The sequence below is a fragment of the Dromaius novaehollandiae genome, chromosome 2, assembly GCF_036370855.1.
Source record: "Dromaius novaehollandiae isolate bDroNov1 chromosome 2, bDroNov1.hap1, whole genome shotgun sequence".
NCBI classification, from domain to species: domain Eukaryota; kingdom Metazoa; phylum Chordata; class Aves; order Casuariiformes; family Dromaiidae; genus Dromaius; species Dromaius novaehollandiae.
This window is the reverse complement of record NC_088099.1, coordinates 23,044,624-23,066,764: the sequence shown is the minus strand read 5'-3', so window position 1 is coordinate 23,066,764 and position 22,141 is coordinate 23,044,624. Positions and strand designations below refer to the sequence as shown.

General features: G+C 38.3%; 1 protein-coding gene across 1 annotated transcript in view; it reads left to right on the top strand.

Moving 5' to 3' along the window:
• LOC112982427 (macrophage mannose receptor 1-like) overlaps positions 1 to 22,141 on the top strand; it is a 35,233-nt gene continuing 13,092 nt past the window's right edge. The window contains exons 1-21 of the mRNA XM_026098822.2: positions 1 to 159; positions 1,865 to 2,263; positions 4,003 to 4,176; positions 5,194 to 5,358; positions 5,662 to 5,778; positions 6,680 to 6,823; positions 8,278 to 8,460; positions 8,659 to 8,813; positions 9,675 to 9,788; positions 10,560 to 10,675; positions 11,493 to 11,641; positions 12,072 to 12,271; positions 12,658 to 12,779; positions 13,493 to 13,580; positions 14,282 to 14,426; positions 14,894 to 14,929; positions 15,022 to 15,191; positions 16,011 to 16,078; positions 17,826 to 17,926; positions 19,194 to 19,336; positions 20,902 to 21,016. Coding sequence (XP_025954607.2) covers positions 99 to 159; positions 1,865 to 2,263; positions 4,003 to 4,176; positions 5,194 to 5,358; positions 5,662 to 5,778; positions 6,680 to 6,823; positions 8,278 to 8,460; positions 8,659 to 8,813; positions 9,675 to 9,788; positions 10,560 to 10,675; positions 11,493 to 11,641; positions 12,072 to 12,271; positions 12,658 to 12,779; positions 13,493 to 13,580; positions 14,282 to 14,426; positions 14,894 to 14,929; positions 15,022 to 15,191; positions 16,011 to 16,078; positions 17,826 to 17,926; positions 19,194 to 19,336; positions 20,902 to 21,016 — 2,965 coding nt within the window. The 5' untranslated portion in view covers positions 1 to 98. The remainder of the gene's footprint in view (positions 160 to 1,864; positions 2,264 to 4,002; positions 4,177 to 5,193; positions 5,359 to 5,661; positions 5,779 to 6,679; positions 6,824 to 8,277; positions 8,461 to 8,658; positions 8,814 to 9,674; positions 9,789 to 10,559; positions 10,676 to 11,492; positions 11,642 to 12,071; positions 12,272 to 12,657; positions 12,780 to 13,492; positions 13,581 to 14,281; positions 14,427 to 14,893; positions 14,930 to 15,021; positions 15,192 to 16,010; positions 16,079 to 17,825; positions 17,927 to 19,193; positions 19,337 to 20,901; positions 21,017 to 22,141) is intronic.

Genomic DNA, 22,141 nt, shown 5'->3' with positions numbered 1-22,141 from the left:
TAATCTGGTTCAGTGCAGAAAGGTTTTCCTGCAAGGCACAAATTTAGTCCTCAGCATCAATTTGAGGTGAAGGAGAGAAGGGAGTGAAGCATTCGATAATGTCTGTCTACCTGCTCCTAATTTTTCTCTTTCCCTTTAGTATATGTCTTCAAGTGTCTGGTAAGTCTTTGTCCTCTGCTGAGTATGGAGATTTGCAAGTTCTTTTTGGTGGAGAGTGAATGTAGTTTTGATCTGTTTGTGGCAAGTAATTTGAAACAGTTTCATTCAACTCTTAAATTTGGTAATACCTGTATAGGCACTGTATGTCTTTAATCTCAAAAGCTAGTTTTCAGGGAAGGATATGAGTGAAAGAAATGAGTGAACAGATATAGGCATAACCTATAAAATGTTGATTCTTGAAAATCAGCTAGCTGAATGTGGGCAAAAGCTGGTCTAAAACTACTCTATTGAAAGTTAGTTAGAACAACTCAGATGTACACAACAGTGTCCTCTCATGATGCGCAGAACCGCTGGCTGTTGTGGTGCATTGAATTTCTTAGCACATGTAGAATATGGCATACTGATAGTTGCATGTTGTAATCCTTTTCCAAGCTGAAGGCTTTAAGAAAGACATTAAAAGTTGCTGTCTCATAGATTTCAGATGCTCCTACCACTGAGAGGAAAGAAATGCTACCATGTCTGCTGCAACTCTTTCCCTCAGGAAACTCCCACCTGAAGAACTGGTGGGAGTCTGGGGCTGTGACTTGATCAGGGGCTCGCCAGCAGTGCTGATCTAATCCAGTGCAGAAGAAATTCTGGGCAAGAGCAAGCTGGCTCTAACTCATCCTCTGCCAACCTTGTGAAGCACTGCTACAGCAGGAGAGCTGTGCTGGGGGCATGCGATCTAGCTTGTGTGGTGGCTCTGCAACCTTTCGGTGAGATGACACCAAAGATGTTCTAACACTCCTCGCACCTCTACGATCTAAGGGGTTATGAAGGCACATTTAACTCTTTCAGTTGCCCCTGGCAAGAAACCTTGGCAGCAATACAACTCAATGGGACATGAAAGCGAGCTGTAAGATGTTACTGTCATTTAGAGGGGGAGCTAAGGAATACAAGACGATCTGCAAAAATGGTCAAGGTTTAGAACAGGCTGAAGTTGTTAATGCAGTCCTCTTTTTTTTGAAGTTGGTCATGAGAAACAATCTTAACTCTGTTGTGCAGTGCCTCACATTTCTATTTAAAAGTGTTGCTATAAATGGCACTTAAGCTACTTAGTGAGCTTAACTGCTCAGAACTGAACTGATCATACTGGAAGTTGTGGTTTCCCTCCTAAGAAAATCACAAGTCGAACTCTGTGAACAGTTTATTCACAGTTGCTGAAAACTTCCAAACTAATTAATTAAAAATGAAAAATGTTGCAGTTGTTTGAAGAGCTGAAAAACACAATGTGATTTTGGTCAAGTGTAACAATAACGGCATTTTGAGCGTGTAAATATTTTTCAAAAACTCAAAAGCAAAAAGCACTTTTACTTGCAAAATTAAAGCCTGTTTAATGTGCTGTGTGATGGTGGAAATTTCAAGAACTCATGAAATTTAGTAGAGGTCATTTTTGAATGACATTTTGAGAACAGTGTACTTTAAGGAGGAATCTGAAGAAGAACAGTTTCCCTTGAATTAGCTATATTTTCAGTTTGTGCATGTATCTGTCTTAAGAACATTTTAATGAAAAGTTGTAATAGTGGTGATAAATCTGCCTTGATTTCTTTTTTTATAGACTTTAAATATTCACTTTTTGGTGTAGCAAACTGTCAAATAGCTAGTAACCAACCTATCTCCTATTCGATCTCTCCTCAAATATTTGAATTTTCATTTTATTTTATAGATAGTGGGATATTTTCAATATATAACGAAGATAGCAAGCTCTGTGCCCAAGCTCAAAACTCTAGCTCGGTCATAACTACCACGTGTGAGCAGCACAATGAGTTTCAGAAGTTCAGGTGGGTCTCTGCCACTCAGCTGCTGAGCATGGCACTGAAGCTGTGCTTGGGAGTGCTCTCCAAGGACGATGAGGCTGCAATCACTTTGGAAGCTTGTAACAAGACAAATGCACTTCAGTGGTGGGAATGTAAAAATGACACACTTGCAACCCAAGGCAAAGATTTATTTTTCAACTATGGCAAAGGAAAAGGAAAGAAAATCAGGCTGTCCAAAGGATCAGGCAAAGGGAGCAGGTGGAAAATCTATGGAACCACAGACAGTGTGTGCTCTCAGCACTACGAAGGTGAGTTCTGAAAATTAATCTCTACATTTCAAAGTAATTTAGCTGCCTCTATTTTTAAAGCATTCTAATACCTACTTGTCATCCAGCAGTCCCTTTTTCACAGTGACCTCAGTAGCAAAGCTGACTACAAATAAGAGAGTAGAAATGCAAAGGAAATATGACTTAAAAAATTTGTCCCTAATGTAAAGAGTGCAGTTCTGTCAAATAAAAGTATAAAAAGACAGAGGCCTCTGTTGTAATCTGATTGGGAAACGGGAATTCTGTTGGTACAGCAACACCGGGAGATCTATGACTCTTTCAAAATCTATCTATCTGATCCGTTTGTGGAAGGAGTGGGGAATTCTGTTATATTTTAATATTTATTGTTGAATGACTTGCTTTGACCATGCACTGTTTCTAAAAAGTTATGTTCTAGTTAATATAAATGTGATCCAGTTCTAACAGTGTTTACCTGGAGTTTCTCAGGCCCAGCAGGAAGGAAAAGTAATTCAGTATATGATCATTATTTAGTCATCAATTGGCCATTAGATGAGAAAACTACATTCGAAGATAAAAGGAAATTAATTTTATCACAACTACAGTGGAAGAATATAATTTAAACCTTGAGAAAAGATGCAAACTTTACTGTCCAAAAACTTGTCCCAGAGTGGATTCAGTAAATGTGAATGCTCAGAAAGCATACTCCTGTTAGTGTAATAGGCTGCTAAAACCAGTAAGAGACTTTCATTGTGCTCCTTCCTCTGTTTTCCAGGTGCAAATTTTGGTTAAGCCTGGATTGTCTGTAAAAACATATTGTTATAGCTCTTGTCACTAATTAAAAAGTTGAAATTATTTCAAGAATCTCTTTAGAATTAGAAATGAGATAGATATTCACAGCCATGCAGGTCAAAACTAAGGTTACACCTAAAACATAACTTTAAATATGTGCTGTTCTTAACTACCCTCCGATAATAATTGAAGAATAGTGCTTTAATGGTTTAGAGTGCAGTAAGGCCTAACATGCAGACAGAGGAGCACTAGAGAGTCAGGTCTCTTTTCCTGCATTGCTGTCCTTCTTGGGTTATGCAGACTTGGCATCTAGGCTCAAGCATTTAATTTTCTTTCTGCAGTGACTCTGGTAGGGTGGGAAGTTAAATAACAAGGGATGAAATGTTGGGCCTGCCCTGCAACAGTTCTAGATAGAATTAAGTTTGTCATAATTTGCTTCAGATAACAACAAATTACACTGCTTAGGGATGGGAGAGTCACCTCCCAGCAGAGTCACTTCCAAATTTAAGATGTAATTCCTCATGAAGACTAACAAAAATATTGTTACCTCCTCTCCAAGCCTCCTCAAACATCCAAGAAAAAAAAAAAGGATCCCAAACATCATCCAAAGACAGGATTATGTATGCAATGGGAGAAGCTGAGTCACAAGCACTTCTGGAACACTGCTTCAGATAGCATTATAGCAAAATAAATTGGACAGAAATTACTCTGAGGGCCAAATGAAGGTTGTTTAATTCTGGGCCTTCTGAATATCTTGCCCTAGTCATATCTGATTGGTGCAACAGCCTTGGGAGACTTCCTGGTAATTAGGTAATGACATGTTTTCTCCACATAAGCTCTTGCATAACTCAGCTAAACAGCTGTATGTAGCTGGAGAGCTGGGGAGCAATAGGAAGTGCTGTCTATAAGCAGACACTGTGATCAGCATTTAATGCCAACTGACTGCCGTCGCTCTTCATTTCTGTCCTTAGATATCTTTACTCTGAGAGGAAATGCCTTTGGCGCACCATGTGTATTCCCATTCAAGTTCAGGGATAAATGGCATGCTGAATGCATACCTCGGGGTGATGATGCAGGCTCTCTCTGGTGTGCAACATCTTCAGATTTTGATAAAGACCAACTTTTTGGAAATTGTCCTTTAAAAGGTAATTTATTCATAAAATTTTCAGGAAAGACATTAAGCAAAAGTTTCATCACTTTTCATTGTCCAAATCTGCTCAGGACACGGAAGTAGTATTGGACAGCAAGCTGGATTCAGGCTAGTCTAGTTTGCTAGTGAGCTGTGTAATGAGAAAATGGGGTATCTGCTATTGGCTCTCACTCTTTCTCTCTGCAGCTGAGAGGAGGAGTACTCCTGCAGTACTCCAGGCAGAGAGCAGTAGCTATGGGGAGCATGGGAAAAGCCATCACCATCACATGAGACGGTACTGGAACCAGTAGCACAAGCGGGAGAAAATCCTTAGGAGTAGGGGAGAAGAAAAGCAGGGCAAATGAGAGGCAGAAAGAATATGAGAGGCACTGGATAAGGAAGATGGGATGTAGGGGAGTCAGCAGACAGTAATATATCACAGCATGGAGCAGAAAATGGGAGGGCTGGCATGGATGACAGGGCACAGGACACAGCCTTGGGGTCCCAGTGGTCCTTACACCTGCAAACCACTAAAGAGAGCTTTTCAGTGAGAAAAGAGCAACCCCAGCAGAAAGACCTGACCCCTTTCCCCTGCTTCCCAGTTGACTGGAAATGGTTGTTTCTATGATGTTGGCAGGGCAGGGAGAGTGTAAGAGGGCGGCCTGAGGGAAGGTATCAAATGTGCAGACTGAGATTTTCTATATGGGAAATAGGGAAATGTGTGTACGGGTAGAATATATCAGTGAGTGGGTTAATGTGGACTGAAGTGTGAAAAAAGTAGATGAAATTACGTAAATGAAAAGACCTCGAACAGAGTGAATGTAGAATAATCAGGTTTGTAAGGAGAAATAATTCCTTAGATTATTAATAATAATACTGAACAAATAGAGTGTATATAAATCGGTCAAACTGTGTGTGAAAGCTTAGAAAATTATACAGCTACATAGTTTTAGTTCTGCATTGAAGATTTTGTTTTCCATGTTTCCACGCAAGTATGACTATCTTGTCAAATTGCTGTTACCATATTTTATAGACCCCATCCACAATGATGCTTGGAAAACAAATCCTTTGACAGAAACCTACTATCAGATAAACTCACAGTCACTTTTGACATGGCATCAAGCGAGGAAAAGCTGTCAGCAGCAGAATGCAGAATTACTAAGTGTCACAGACCTTCATGAAGAAATGTATTTATTAGGTAAAGTAAAAAAAAAGAAAAAAAAAAGAGTGTGTGGAGAGCATTCACATCGATACTTATAAATATTTATAAGGGTAAATTCCTTGTGAAAATAGGTCTTAGCAGCATTTTTAAAAAGCTTGCCACTTGCTTGCAAAACATGTATTAAAATAGAAGAAAAAATTAAAGTCCATATAAAATAGATATCTATTATGACACTTAGACCTTTTCCACATTTTAAAATTTCATTTCAAGTTTTCTTCAGTAACTTACAGAATCCGATGCATTTAATAACTTGTCTGCTCATTTCTTTTGAACACTTAGGACTCACTAGTGACCTGGGTGTTAATGCTAAGCTCTGGATTGGTCTTTTCGGTGCACTTGACAGTGGCTGGCAATGGACTGGGGGTAATCCTTTCAGATATCTAAACTGGGCTCCAGGTAAGTGCACTTTTCTGAAATGATGATCAGTATCTGAGCCAAAATTCTCTTCTGTTGTCCAAATCTCTGTTACCTAATTAATTTCTTCAGTTTCATAGAATTGTCATAAGTACTGGGAGAATAGGGAAAACTAGGGTATTACAGTAATAGAGATTGCACTAGAGATGGATTGTCATTAATTCTGAATTTCCCATAAAAAGCAGATAGCTCATCCAAGAAAACATTTAAACATATGCATTTGCACCTCCTTCAGTGTTTGATTTTCCATCCACAATTTTCTCATCAGGCATATTATTCAATTCAAAGAAAAAACTCAGGAACAATGAAATATGTTCTAAAGAGAAACATCACATAAAATACGTTTTCAATTTTTCTCCTCAGTTATTATTTGTTTATGACGTTTATCTGATGAACTTTGATATCTTTATAAGTTTCTGCTGTTTTTTTAGCATCTAACTCACTATCTTACATATTTTCATAGTAGCTGTTGTGACTACAGGGAAACTCCAAAGCACAAACATTCCCATGGAGTTACATCCTCATCTCAGTTTCAATGTCTCAGTAAAGGAGGTTTAGCTGCTTGCAATACTATCACCCCATATGAATTGTGTCTTAGCTGATCTTTTATGAAGTGTTTTTTCTGTATGTTGCAGTGTTCCAAACACACTGAATTTCTCCTCAAGAAGTGCATGGGAGAAGCGGGGGAAATGTTTGGACTGTCAGCTCTGTGGGCTGGCTCAGGGATTCTCCCTCATCACCTCTCTTAGGAATTCTCATTCTGAGAAATAATGAGACAACGGCTTTGTGGGTGCAAGAGACTTACACGTTCATTCCTGCGGTGACATAAAAATTAACAACATTAACATAGGGATTGTCTGTATTTGGTGCCTTTTTCCTAAAGGAAATCCCTCTGTGGAATCCGGAAAAATATGTGGGACCTTCCAAGGTAGGAACGGCAAATGGGAAAACCAAGAGTGTAATCGGAAACTGGGATATATCTGCCAAAAGAGAAACTCATCTTTAGATTCCTCCACTATTGCCTCAAGTAAGTTGGTCAAAAATAAGACTGGTTTTGCAGTGCGTGAGAAATAATGGGAAGATGTCATTATTGCATATTTGAAATGACACTACATATAGCCTTCTATCTTGTGTGTTGTCAAAAGTGTTACACTTGTTGACCTTCGTCAACACTCAGAAGACTTTCATTGTCTTGTTCATTTTAAAGATGATGTCTAACGTTGTTCAACTAAAGGCCGTTTTGAAAAGATTCCAGGGTACTGAAGAAGGCAGGATTATTTGTTTAGTCATGTGATCCAGATCATGAAATACTGATCAGTGTTCTGTGGTCTGCAAAACACTCTAGAGCTGTGCTCTGCAAAAAGGTGTGATCAAGAGGTCATGCTCCGCCTGCTCTCCCTGGCCCCTTCTGCTCTGTTCTGGAAGGACTGTTCCAGAATATGGGCTCCTTTTCCCATTTGAGTTCCCTTTGGACCTGAGGCAGACTCAGATCTTATCTACATGAAGAAAATAATGTGCAGTTAGTTCACAGGGGAATTCCCAGCATGCTAGCAGCTCTGCAGTAACTCCCTCAGCCCCATCTATACTAATTAATAGGATTATTCTCTGGCTCCTAGGATGAATGGCACATCACAGCAAGAATCCTAATACTCTTACCCTCCCAGACTGGCTGCATCCAAAACAGCTTACTGGGAATGGTTTCTGACCCATATTAACCTCCAAACCATGCCTGGACATTTTCTAGGAGAATGCAAGTTTGCAAAGGTCAAAACTATTTCTAGGGAGCCTGATAATGACTGAACAACACAGATGATCACATGCCAATGCTTGGGCCCACTTCCTGTCCTCTTCAGTTTGCCAGTACAGGCGTAGACCGTATGAGCATTCATCAAAATGCAAGACAGCTGACCGTACTAAATTCACACCGAGAAATAGCCACGGAAGGAGGTGTGCTGCATTTCCATGCAGCTGGTATTTCTTACATTTCTGATACAACATGGATGTGCCTGGCCTCTGGATGTATGACCTGGGCTGTGTAGGAGCTCCAGCTGGCTGTCAACACCTGATGTTTCCAGAGAAAAACATTGAAGATCTTCAAAATTCAGAGATAAAGTTCCTGGTAGGAATAGAGGCCCCTTTCTGAAAAACCTGGCTGTACCCACTGCTGAAAAGGATTGAGCACAAAGTGGTGCCCTGCTAGGTTGCATGCCAGATTACTTTTTATTTATTTCCACCTGTGAAACAGTTCTTGGGTATCTAGCAGTGAAAAAATAAGCGTGACAATACTGTGCTGACAGGAAAATCCATTCTGTATTCTTCATGATACTCACACATTAGTTTTTCTTCTCTACTGGTATGTGCTCCAATATTTCAAATACTGGTAAATTCAAATACCAGTCATTTTCTTTTTGATTATCAGAAAGCATTGAGTAGGATTGTTTGAATTAATTGTCATTAATTGTTTGAAATAACTCTTTTTAGGTAACTTAAAGTCTATTAAATGCCCCAGGGAATGGGTGGCCTACGCAGGTCATTGCTATATAATTTACAGAACACTGAAAATATGGAAAGAAGCCCAGTCTTCCTGTAGAAAAGAAGGTGGAGAGCTGGCGAGTATTCATAATATCGAGGAGTACAGTTTTACAGTGTCACAGCTTGGGTACAGTGAGTATTCCTGCAGGTCATTCTTTCACCTGGAATTACAATGTCACTCATTGATTTAATTGTAACCATGATCTTAAGGATCTTTAAAAAAATATGATAGGAATCAGCTTTCTTGCTCAGTCAATCGCTCATGGGTGTGTGATGGATAGGTTCCCTTTTAAGACATAACCACACCTACAATCATGTTTGTGTTCCCAGAGCCCGACGATGAGCTGTGGATTGGTCTAAATGATTTCAAGGTTCAAATGTATTTTGAATGGAGTGATGGGACACCAGTGACATACACCAAGTGGCATCCAGGGGAGCCAACCCACACACGTAATGAGGCAGACTGCATCATTATGAAAGGAGAGGTGAAAATTTCTCACACTCTTTCATACTTTCTTTTGTCCATTGGGCCCCCCAAAAGGAAATAGTCAGTGAAAAAAAATTAAGAAAAGATTCCAGACTCTGTTTTTAGGTTTTTAAGAACTTGGTTTGATTCAGAATATCTTAGTGTGGAGGGAGCCTGGAGACTAGACACAGGAAGACACATGGCAGAGCACAAGAAGCAAGGCACTGCACCGAGACTTGGTCTGCTCTGTAATAATTATAACAAATCTCCCATCTGAAACTGATTGAAGTAACTCATCACCCACATACAACATGGCTGGTCATAGTTGCATGATTCCTGGTGCAAGGACATTCATATGTTTCGCCCAAACCACCTAACACATACATTTATTAGAGCTAATTTGGAAGCTGATATTACTGGAGGCACAAAAAATTAGGTACAAAAAAAATCTATGTTATTTTATGCTCAGTTTAAAATGGCTTATCACAATACTATGGAGAAAGGCTTACATAATGTATGCTTCATATTTTATGTTTAATTTATCCAACATTTTCTTTCTAGTATCATTGGGGTATATGAACATTATAAACACTATGCTAGTGAGAAAGAATGGAGCAGAGTATTTCCTTCCTGTTCTCATCAGCCACTGAACCGTTATTGCATGCTGCACTAATTCTGAGATCTCTGAGGAAATGTTACCCCCACTGCAGTGTATTCCTTACTTGGGGGCTTTGGAGAAAGTAGCGAGGCAAGGCAGAGCGCTGAAATGACCTCAGCCAAATGTGGAGAGGTCTGGGTTCTCTCTGGGGTTGATAAATGTTCATGTTGGATCTGGATTTTCTTCAGACTTCTCTTTGTGCTCTCTTCTTGCCATGCTCAGGATGGCTTCTGGGCTGACAGTGCGTGTGAAAAGAAACTTGGTTACATCTGTAAAAGGAAACCTTCGGCAGAAGAATCAGAGGAAGCTGAGGTTACTTACCCAGGCTGCCAGAAAGTAAGTGTAAAACAAAAGCAGTGATTTATTCAGGTTGTTGCATCTTACTTTCATTCACATGATGGTTAAGCTATATCTCAGAAGTCATTTACTTTGACTGCATCTGGCAGAGTCCTAGAAAATTGTTAATTTGTAAGTACTGATGCTTTTCAGACTAAAGGGGAAATTTTTTCATTATTTAAATAAAATTTAGGCTGACTTATTTTTTTTCACTCCCTCATGTGCTCACTTCACTCAGTTCTCTTCCCTAAACAGAGCTGGTAATTTTAGCTCAGGTCCCAGAGCATGTCATTATTTTTTCATGCTGTATCCCACAGCTTGCAGGTTGCATATACCCTCCTCAGTTCAGTCTGTCTACCACAAAAGGCCAGGAATATTTGCACAAATTATTTTGCAGGTTGTTTGTGATACAGCCTGTTGCAACAGGTAGAGAGAAAAATGATAGTGCCACTACAGCTACAGAACGCAAAAGCAGACCAGATTTTACACAAGGATCTGCAAAAGGCTCATGAACACACATCCCAGCTCCAAACCATAACCAAGGCCCATCGTTCATGAAGACCAGGAATTTTTGGTCTTGTGTGTCCTTTATCAAGGAGGAAGAAACAGAGTTATGGTTACAAAGGCCGTTTGATTATCCTCTTCAGTTTTTCTCATGGCTTCTAAGATTAATTTTGACTTAGGACGTAGCATTAACGTAGCTTTTAGAAGTGCATAGTATAGCGCAATTTTACAAAACCTCCTGTGCGTTTCTGCTGTTTACATTGACAGGGCTGGACAAAGCACGGTTTTTACTGTTATTCCATGGGACAGATACCAGCAACATCTTCAGAAGCAAAACAAATCTGTGAAGAAAACAAAGGTTATCTGGCTACTGTGCAAGACAGGTATGGAAACATAATTCTTGTCCTTTCACATGTGCAACCAGGATGGAAGAGCCAAAAAACGTCATCACTTCCCAGTCTGCAGTTAGTAATAGTGTCTAATGTGACACCATTCCTTTCGCAGGAATGTATACGGTAGAACTGAAGCAGGGGCTTTATGTCGTCAATACAAATGTTCAGCGTCCTGCTACTACACATCTACACTATTGCTTGACCCCAGCAAGTGAAAAACGGAGTCAACCTCCTCTCCCCCTCATCACTGCCAGATTATTTTAAAACTCATTGAATTAAAACTAAAGAAATAAATGTGGAACGATTTATTTCTTCTGGTGTTGAGCTTTTCAGCTTTTTCTTTGCAAGAGGGGGATCTGGAAACTTATCCCTATTGGAATAAAAGTAGAATTTTTCCGAAGTAACAAGAACTAAGAACAAGAGAGTAACAAGATTCAAATATCTAGATCTTATCACAAACCCCAGTAAAACACTGAATCACTTATTTTTATAGAGTAAATAACACAAATGCATTAGCCCAAGTATTCTCTGGCTTATGCTGTTCATTGTAGAGTACAAAAGCAGAATAGAATCTCTCTAAATTATAAACATAATTTACATTATAAAATTATAATATAAACAAAATGTACACAATAGATAGAATTTTAAGGGTAAGATAATTGCTCTTGTTTCTATCTATGCTATTTTTTTCACATATTAAAAAAATCACTTTATCTTTACCAAATTTGGTATTGTGAATTGTTTGAAGAAATGGACAAATTGGGATAAAATTTTAGTACAACATAATTTTGGAACTTTCTCTTCACAGATATGAACAGGCATTTTTGACTTCTGTAATTGGATTCAACCCAGCAAAATATTTCTGGATTGGTCTCTCAGATGTGGAAGAGCAAGGGACTTTCAAATGGGCAGGTGGCGAAGCCGTTACATTCACTAACTGGAACTCAGGCATGCCAGGTACACGCTGTGCGAATGGGACTGAAGAATTTCCAGTCTAGGGGCCCAAGAAATTAGGTTTTCAAAACTAAAGTGCTGTTTTGAAACCCTTCTGGCATAAAGGTATAGAAACGCAAGCACATCTCTCCATTTGTACTAAAGAGAAAGGGGATGGTGGAACAGGCCATCTGCAGTTCCCAGCTGGCCATCTGGGATTGAGTGTGTTTGTTGGTATTATTTTCTCTTTGTTATTTGCTCACTTGATATTTTGGTGCTTCACAGTGTAATATAAGAGGACTGTGATAAAGTTTCTTTGTGACTTAATTGAAATGCATATGAGCAATTGGTGTCCAGGCACAGTGGGGTCAGGTAACTTTCAAGTAGATAGAACATGCTTTGAGAAGGTTCAGATCTTTATCAACTAGGTTTGTAAATTTTACGTTTCATGAAGGAAGGGAGTCAGGCTGTGTGGCCATGAGAACAGGAACTTCAGCTGGACTATGGAATATTTTGAACTGTGAGGAGAAAAACATGTTTCTCTGTAAGCAACTGGTTCAGGGAGTGACCCCCCCGCCTCCTCCAACGACGACTCCTCTTCCGTCATGCCCAGAGGAGTGGCAATCAGTTCCTCGGAGTAGCTCATGCTTCAAAGTAGGTATTTAACTTCTAAATGTAAATGTTTGTGATTTCTAATGGGAATATAAAACATAAATGTATGAAAGGTTTTACCCCATTTACCTGATGATAGTTATTCTGTGGTAACATGGTTCCAGCCAACCCTGGGGTGGTGTGGCAGGACCTGAAGGAAAGTGCCATATGTAGATGAAATTGCAGTATGGAGCCACAGGGACACAGAGATGACAGGCAATACAAAGTTGCCATAATCAAATTTGATAGATGACCACAGGCTTTGGTGGCACAGTTAAACCAAACCACAGAGCAGGGGACCGGTAGAAAGATAGAAGCCTTCCGAATTTTTGAATGTTTCTGAATTTCTGTGATATCTGACACAGGAGTTAACTGTCCACTTTTTGTAGCTTTTCCAGAGGGGAAAGGAGAAAATGCAAACATGGTTTGGTGCAAGAGATTTTTGCAGAGCCATCGGAGGAGATCTGGCCAGTATCCATAGTGAAGAAGAACAAAATCTAATATCTGGCTTGTGAGTATCTGCAAAACCTGTTGTTTAGATATAGGAGATAAAACATTAAAAAAACTACCTTTCTAAAAGACATAAAAGATTTCAGATGATCAGTTTATTCTCTGCAAAGATAATGTATATCTTTGCAAAGAAGTAAACAGGTAGAAGGAGGTGAGCAAAAGGGTTTCTTAGCAGGTCTTTGGGGAGGGGATACTATGTGTTGAAGCAGCAGGGACATGTATAAAGAGAAAAGAAGGAACACCAAAACTGATTTCAACGGAGTTTAATTCAAAGAGATAAACTCTATCTTTTTAGCTTACTTGTAGTTGATTAGTGGATGAAATACTCTTGATTAAAAGAATACTTTCTGTTGTAAAAGGTTCCTTTCCTTCCTTAATAAGAAAAATTTGGAGATTAAGGAAAGCCTAACTTATTGATGTACTTATACATATGTTTAGCTCAAGCATATGAGTACAGGCAGGTCTGCATTCAGATGCCTAAGCTGCCTGGTGGGGCCAAAGACTTAAAATATATTTTAATTTGATTCAATATGTGTGGTATCGTGACACTTATGATCCTGCCCACGAAGCACTGTTTCACTGCTTCCTGATTACTTTCTATGACTCTGTTAAGTGATACTTCAAGTGCCAAAACACTGAGAATGCAATGATATATAGCCTTCTTCTCTATTTTCCACTGTGTCTGATTGTCTATATTTGTGTGTAATCATTCAGAGACAGAGATTATCTTCACTCATCTTACTGGATGGGTTTAAATGCCCTGGACTCTGACAGAGGATTTATATGGAGTGATGGCTCACCAGTGAGTAAATAATTTCTTGTTCCAGCTGTTTGTCTAATTCTCCATATAAATCTTGTCACACGACCTCTCCTATACCAGCCACAAGTGCTTTTAAGTCTTTACTTCTCAGTCCCACTCTAGGAATCGGTTTTTATTTTTTGATTGTTCATAATTATATATAACAGTATGACATTTTGAGTATATGCAATATCATCAAAGGTAATCAAATACTCATCTCTCTTACGTAAATTCATACTAATCTCTATATCCCCATACGTCATTTACTGTTAGAAATAATTTTATATATCTAGTCAAGCTAAGCTCTGTTGCCCTCACCCTTTTAAGTATATCAAGGTCTGCAAGGCCCAAGCCAGTATAGCAGCACATATGGATTGTCTCAAGCTGAAACATTAGAGCAGGATAACCAACCTGGTGGTCAGAGGATGGTACTTGGATACTTCTTCTCAAAGCTTGACAGGACAACTTCTTCTCTTCTGATGACAAGGGGGGCCATAACTTCTCAGCTTCTTAACATGACTTCTAAATACATAGAAGAATCATTACTCTATACAAGGCCCTGTCTTTCTCCTTACAAGGTCTGGCACCAAAACAGAAGAGTGACCTTGAAATCAAGTGAAATGCATTCTTCTTTAACAGGACAGTATAAGACAATAGTTTTGATTTAAAAGAAAAATAGTAACAGAGCTATGTTTCCACTATAGGTAAATTTTGAAAAATGGGCAGGTGGAGAACCAAACAATTATGATGGGAATGAAAAATGTGGAGTGTTTAATGGCTACAATAATATGAAATGGAATGATTTATTTTGTGAACATATGCAAGACTATGTTTGTCAAATAAAGAAAGGTAAGGTGACTTTCCTCTTTAAAAAACTTGTAGAGACAGATAAGAACATCCTTTTCAGGTCAAATCACACCATCTGCATGTATGAAAGCCAGCTGTATCATCAAGCACACTGAAGCACTTGATACTTTTCAATTTAAATAAAAGCAGTCAATGAATTTTGTCCATGAGATATGTATGTAAGTTTAGGATCTATATGGTGCGTGATGAAGAAGTGAAACTGAGTAATCTAAGTTATGCATAGTTTCTGTGGGCTTAACTTGTGGTCGGCTATGATGTGGTATTTTGCTGAGTGTAGCACATTTTTTAATATATTCTGAGAAACTCTGTGACAAAAATAAACCTACTGAATTATCCCTACAATTCATTTTGTTCTTGGGAGTTAAAATGCTAATAACTATAAAAGTATATTTAATTGAGAGAAGATGTCTGAGAGACATAACATAGTCAGATATTGATTTATATTGCAGGAGCATCATTGAAACCAGAACCTACCTCCACATTCAGTAAGTCTTGTTCTTTCAATACCAGAAAGAAATTATCATATAAGGATGCTAATTTCTATTATGGATACTCTGCTTAATGTTTTATCTTGCAGATTATGAATATGATGTTAATGAAGATGATTGGATAATATATCATCATAAGGAATACTACTTCAGCAAGGAACCAATGCCGATGGAAAAAGCCAGGGATTTTTGCAGGAAGAATGGTGGTGATCTTGCTGTCATTGAGAGTGAAAGTGAAAAAAACTTTCTTTGGAAATATGTAAGAAAAATGTTTTACATCAAAAATGCATCGTTCTGTGCAGCACTGAGGCACCTTTGTCAGCTGGCTTCTGAAATGTTAGAAAGCACTCCCTGTCAAAAAAATCAATGCCACCTTTAATGGGCTTATCTACTTAAGAACTTTACCATAATTATTATTTTGATTAATTGTCGCATGTAGACAAATCCTGAGCTGCTTTGCTAGAACACTCTGAGAGCAACTTTCAAAACCCCTTTCCTACTTAGCTGCAAGTTACAGTCACTGAGTATATTTTTGTTTGTTTTCCACCTCATTCTTTTTACAAAATTCAAGAAAAGCTTTTTCCCTCTTTTATAAACTGCTGATATTTTTCAGGTTTTCAGTAAAAAGTTTAAGTCAGAATACTTTCTAATAGGAAGTGACTAGCCTGATAATTATACACTCATTTGGAAAAAGTTTTCATATTATTCAAAACAAATATGACTCCTTCCTTCCCCCCCACAGGAATAAGTACTAAAAAACCACATTTACTACTAGTTCTTCAGAAATTCTCACTACATTTTTCCAAAACTCTTCAAAATACTGCTTTATTTTATAGTCTGCCTAAGAGGTGTTTTGATTTTCTGAACATAGTTTTTCCCTCCATTCTGCTTTTCTTTTTACTTAAATACTGGAAATCAGATGAAAGTTTTGCATTTCGCAGATCAGGCACATAATCCCAGCACATTATGTACCATGCAAATTGTACAACTGAAACTAAACCAGTTTTGAGAGCTTCCTTATTTTATTTGAAAACTGTTTTCTTACATTTCCTTAAAAATCTTACTTTTTGTGTTTTAGAGTTTCTATAAAGACTGGGGCAATAACTTCTATATTGGCTTAAGCGTGAGCATTGATAAAACATTTCGGTAAGTAAAAAAAAAAAAACCAAAAACACAGGTTTGTCAAATATCATATATTAAGTGTGAATATTCAGTATGGATGTCTGTAAGAGACCATAGAAGTTCAGTGATTGAGAAAACTTGTCTACAGCTGTATCTTGGCATAAAGCTTTAAAACAAGACTGTGATCCTTAGGGTAACACTCCTCTCGTGATATTTGCACTCTGTTTTCCCTTCTCTTTGGTTCCATGCTCTGCTTTTGTATCGGTGGGGATGAGATGCTTGCTGACACTCACTGCTGTGTTGTCCACTTTTCCGTGTTAGACAAAAGAAAAAATAGGTTGGCGGTCTGTAGGGATGTTCCAGATGGCAGTATCACCTCACTTGCAGACATTGTTGAGTATTGAAATGGTCAAAAAACAAAAACAAAAAAAACCCCACACAACAACCACCCCCCAAACCTGCAGTAAGTCATCATGGTGGTTTTTTAGAAGCTAAAAGTCAGTACGAGATAGCTCATAGCCCTTACCTGGAAGGTAATTTCCCAATGGTTGTAATGCCAGAGTCCAGGGCAAGATAGCTTCAAGCTACGTGGAGTCATTGCTCTTCTATAAATGCCTTCAGAAATAAAGTGCCCTGGGAACATCCCAAATATCCATGGAGCCATAGGTGAGTTACAGACATGCTTCCTTTGCATCTGCAGCGGACCCCCCCACTTTTCTCCCTTTCTTTAGTGCTGCCCTCTGAGATTTCAGGCTTGGTCAGATGAGTCTCAGCCTCTTTGTCTCAGCCTTTCTCCTGTCCTTTCAGGATGGCTGTCCTGGCTGCAACCAGAGAATGGATAGCCTCATCTCCTGGACTTACTGCTTCCTACACCACATCCACTGCTCAGAAAAACTGTTTTGTCCCATTTTATCTGCTCCCTCCCTAATTTCTCCCTTCTCTCTGCTGGATGATGGTGCCACTATTTGTCTTTGTATTATTCCAAGTTTATTACACACTGTTTTTTGCTATTTGGCTCAATAGGCAGATTTGCAAGTGGAAACAGTTAGGCACCACCTGTTGTATTCCTTATTTGCATTTTACTTGTAGAAATACACATACAGTTGCTTAGTCTTCAAAACTGGAAACCCGTTGAGCTGAAATTCTCTGAAAGTCCTTACCCTCAGCAGATTCCCATCCTGGTTATCTCAGCACACTGAGACTTTTTTTCACTTTGTTCTTGGCTATTTTTTAAAAATAAATTTATGAATCATTAAAGTAGGAAGTAATTGTTGCAGAACTGAAAGCAACAGTTAAACAATATTAAAGATTACCTTTGTTTAACAAAATGGCTCTCAGTGATCCCCAACATGTGGTTCAAGGATCTTGCACACCCTAAAAGGCCGTATACTACTGCTTGTGGCTCCAGAAAATTACTAAGCTACACTCAGGTTTCTGTTACTGTGCTCCAGGGAAAGACGAGTCCAGTATTGCACTGGTGGTTTGTTTGTTTGTTTAAGTTATCAGTGCTCAGGGGCCAAGAAAGTTTGGAGCCACCAGCTGAGATGCTTAGTGTAGACCTGATCCAGGTCAACAGACTGGGCAGTTGTCATGAAGATATTTTTTATTAATTGTAAGTGGGTGACCTTTTTCTTTCACTAGAGCACAAAACATGTTTCTTAGGTAGAATATTTAAAATTGTATTTGAAATAAAAAGCTCTAATGTGTTCTTTAAAAAGAAATATTAACTTATTTACTAACAACTGCTATTTCACAATATGATTTCTTTCAGATGGATGGATGGAAGCCCTGTGAACTATGTTGCTTGGGCACCAAATGAACCCAATTTTGCAAATGATGATGAAAACTGTGTGGTGATGTATACCCAGACAGGTGGGTACTATAACACCATTCTATCTACATGGTGTGATATAGGCTTGGGAGGCTGTGTGTGCACTACTGGATAAGTTATAATACTGAGCAAAGTGATGACTGATAGAGGGTTTAAAAAGCTTAGGCGATAAATCATGTTGTCTTCTTTCACTTACACCCTTTCAAAAAATTCAGCTCTATGTAATTAACATGATAGATTACATCTGCAATTTGATTCCTATCTTTGTCAAAAATTTTTAATATGAACAAATCAGCTAAGCATCAAACCATCTGCAGGTAGAGTCAATATTATCTTCTGCTCTAACCTTTGTCCATTTTATTACTATCTATCTCTCTAAGGCATCTTCTATCTGTTATCATTTGTGCAGTTCATAACAGTATAGGATTAGACATAGCTGTGATTATTACTATGCAATCCTACACAATATTCTACTGGAAAAAAAAAAGGATGCAAATATTTTTTAATACAGACAGGTGGGAAGGATAATTATGCTGATTCTCACCAAGCGCTTATGCTCTTTTGGTGCGATTCACCTTTCCTACTTTTAATCATTTGTAGTCTCCACATCTATAGCTGAGATAATCTCCCCAGGCTCTCTTAATGGTCAGTGGAAGGACATAGACACCTTTGCAGAGTAGATGCTATGTCCTGTTTTAGATATCTTCTTTAAGACAAGAAGAATTATGTCTGAAACTTCATTGAACTATAATGACAAGATGTCCATTGAACATCAGGTGTGATTATCTCTGCTGTAGATATCTACCTAGGAAATAGCTACAATTAATGAGGTGAATGCCTTTTTTGTCTCCACTCCTGATCTGTTAAATGGGGCTGGAGAATGTTATATTCTTACATCACACTCCCAGGTGGAGAATAGGTACATGGAAGATTGTAAAACTGTGAGAAGCTCAGGTGGTATGGTAACAAAGAGCAAGTACCTCATATAGAGAGACTGAACTTACAGAGAGTGGGTAAATTATGTAGTTGAACTAACACTGCCCTTTGGCAATGCTGAGCCTTTTCAATATTGAAATATTTTTGTTCTCAGACAAAATATTTCATATTTTGAATGTTGCTGGAAACCTGAATGTTTATTAGGAGGATATACATAAAAATAACTCATTATTTCTGGGGGAGAAGGGAGAGAAATACAAATACTGCAATCAGTTCTACTTCCTATAATAGATTTTTTTTTCCCTAGGAAAGGGCATTTTTCATCCTAATCTCAGTTTGATTTTTGTTTTTTTTATTCTAATTTCCCTTCAGGCACATGGAATGATCTCAACTGCGGCAGTGTTGAGTTGTTCATCTGTGAAAGGCTCAACAATACTGTTCGTCCAACCATTGTTCCCACGTCACCACCACCAGAGGGTGGTTGTCCAGAAGACTGGGTCCTGTTTAATAACAAGGTGCAGTATTAAAGGCCAGTATATTATATTTTAAAAAGAACAGAATAAAAAACATTGTTGGTTCAGTTTTTCACAGTTGTAAGAGGGATTTGGATTATCACAAAATATGTTCTGACACGGTACATTAAAAAATTTAAAAGTAAATCTCCCTGAAACAGAAATGTTAACCTCTATTGGGACCACAGAAGTTATAGGAGAGGTTATGAGCCATACAAGAGCTAAGCTTCATCTTATATTTATGGTATTATTTGGTGTTACTCAAAATGGTTGAGCAACTTTCCTTGTGTGGGAGACAAAACTTCAGAGCTATAGTATGTCTTCTGTTACAGTGCTGAGCTTATCTGGCTGCCACAGGTCCCTCCAGCACTTCTTCATCCCATGGTTGCTATGCTACTGGCTCTTAAACCACTGAGGCACCTTCTGTTGAGCAAACTTACTAGTTTCTTTATATAACCAAACACTTGTTAAGGTTTTTAAGTAATCCAGTTATAAGCATTGCCACACTTCATTGTATAAGATCACTTAGCCTTCTCAAAAGACAGCATTTCAGGTATATGTCTTTAAAAAGCATAGATTTTCATCCATAAAATAAAGTTATAAAAAACCAGTGTGTGGTACTAAGAATAAAGTTAGCAACAAAGATAATCCTTATCTACTTCATTTGTCTCATTTAGCTCCATCTCTCTTTCTTTTGGTTAAGTCTAAAGAAGATTCCAGTTTGACAGAGCTCCTCTGTTTAAGGTGCCTGGCTGCTCTCTTCTCTTTCTTCCCCTCTCTCTCAGTCATGGGGAAAAGAAGCACATACTCAGAGTTTGTTCCCTTTTAGGCTGCTCTCTAAAGCTAATATGTCTCTCTCTTCCTTCTCCTGAAAGAGGAGTCCCCAGCGTCTCCTTCCTTGGCTCCTCTCTGAGTGTTTGGACACCACTTCTGACTGTCATGGAGATACCTTTCTTTTGCTGACCTTTTTTCCCCATCTTGCCCAATTAACTTTTCTGTTGTATACTTTTATCAACACATTCCTGGTTTTATGTTGCTTGACTCTGACAGCGCTGTCTAACAACACTTTGATTAAACCTCATAAATCATATTACAAGAAAATGGTAGATTCACAGTTTTCTTACTAGTGTCAGAATCATTCTCTTTCTGTGATTATCCTATGAAAACCAAGCATGGTCTCACAAACAGGGCAACTGGAAGCTGAGATGTTCAGCTGCAACAACATGTCTTATCCTTGGTGCACCTTGTTTGTTTTCTGAGGTCTCGGGCACCCCTCACAAAGAAATGCTGAGGAACTATTGCTTTAGATTCATTTACACTGAAGTTGTTAGACTGACATGTTCCTTCTTTTAAGTGTATGCTAAAATGTGAGGGTTTATACTAGTTTCCTAGGATACATCTTTTCTTTCATAAAGACATTTTCAAGCCGGAAAAGACTGTCAGATCAGCTGATCTCCCTTTTTTGTTTAAAATATCCAGTTTATCTTGGTTGTTACAAACAGAGAAGTTATCACCAGAAACTCCGAAAAGCTGTCTGATTGCAGCCTTGGCACACTTCTGTTCTTCAGTGTTTCAGGATGTTTGGCCTTAATGAGAACGATACGCTGACATGGCACGCCGCCCGGAACAATTGTATACATTTCAGAGGAAACCTGGCTACTATATTAAAAAAGGAAACACAAGGTATAATGTACAAATTTTTTCTTACTATGTGAGGCATCAAGTAATTCCTGTGGAACAGGTTAAAACAAACGCTTCTGCAGTTTATCTAATTGTTTATGCCATAGTAATATCAAGTTATGTTGAATGAGCAAAATTTAAGTTTGAAAAAAAAAATTTGCATAGATATTAGTGTCTTGAGTAATTTTTAAAATCATAGCTTTGGGGCTAATATTAGGACTGACATAGGAATTGTTGCTGTTCAAATATTAAGATTTTATAGTAGGGGCTTATCCTCTAATAAATGTCCCTATATTATTTTTTAAGTTAAAGTGCACAAATAAAATATCACACAAAGGTAGTAAATTACTGTAGAATAGAATAAACAGAATAAATTACTGTACAGCTAGCTGCTGATTCAAATGCTGTGGGTATCAGTAGAGGACATACCCTCAGACAGCAGATGGTCCAAATGCTGGAGTCCCAACTTTCCCCTTTTTTCCTTGCTCTGCTAGACCTGAACCTGCTGGTCTTGCTGTTCAGCATGTTACAGTCTTTTACTGAGGCCTCATGCTTGTTCAGGAAATGTAATTCCTTAGGACTCCTGAGAGCTCTGCAGACCATCATCTGGCTTGTTCCATAAGAGCTTAAGTTTTCAGTTTTTTTCTCCACAGCAGAGGAAAGACGCTCTTTTACTGGAAAGTCAATCTAGGCAGGAGCAAAGGAAAACAGTATTTGGCCTTCCACCAAGCTGAGGTCTCAGTGCATACACCCTTGGTTCTTACATAGTCTTATTTGTGTTACTCTCTTTAGAAACAAAGTTATTAAGTCTGGTTAGCACAGAAATTACTAAAGAAGAAAATGGAATGTGCAGTCCATAGAACTCATTTTCTATGTGCCAAGTTGCAGTGTACTGAGGCTATTAATTTGTGTGTATAATACCATCAAAACCATTTCATGTGCTTCCTTAGGTGATCAACAACACAGAAGAGTGTGTGCATAAATTCCTTAAAAAGATCTAGAGGGCCATTTTACGTTAAAATTTTAGGTTTAAAACTTGCCCATGTTTGAAATTGTAAATATTTTTTCTGATTTTAACATCTGAGGAATATCTATTCTTTTTATTTTATCATGAGATTAACACCTTCT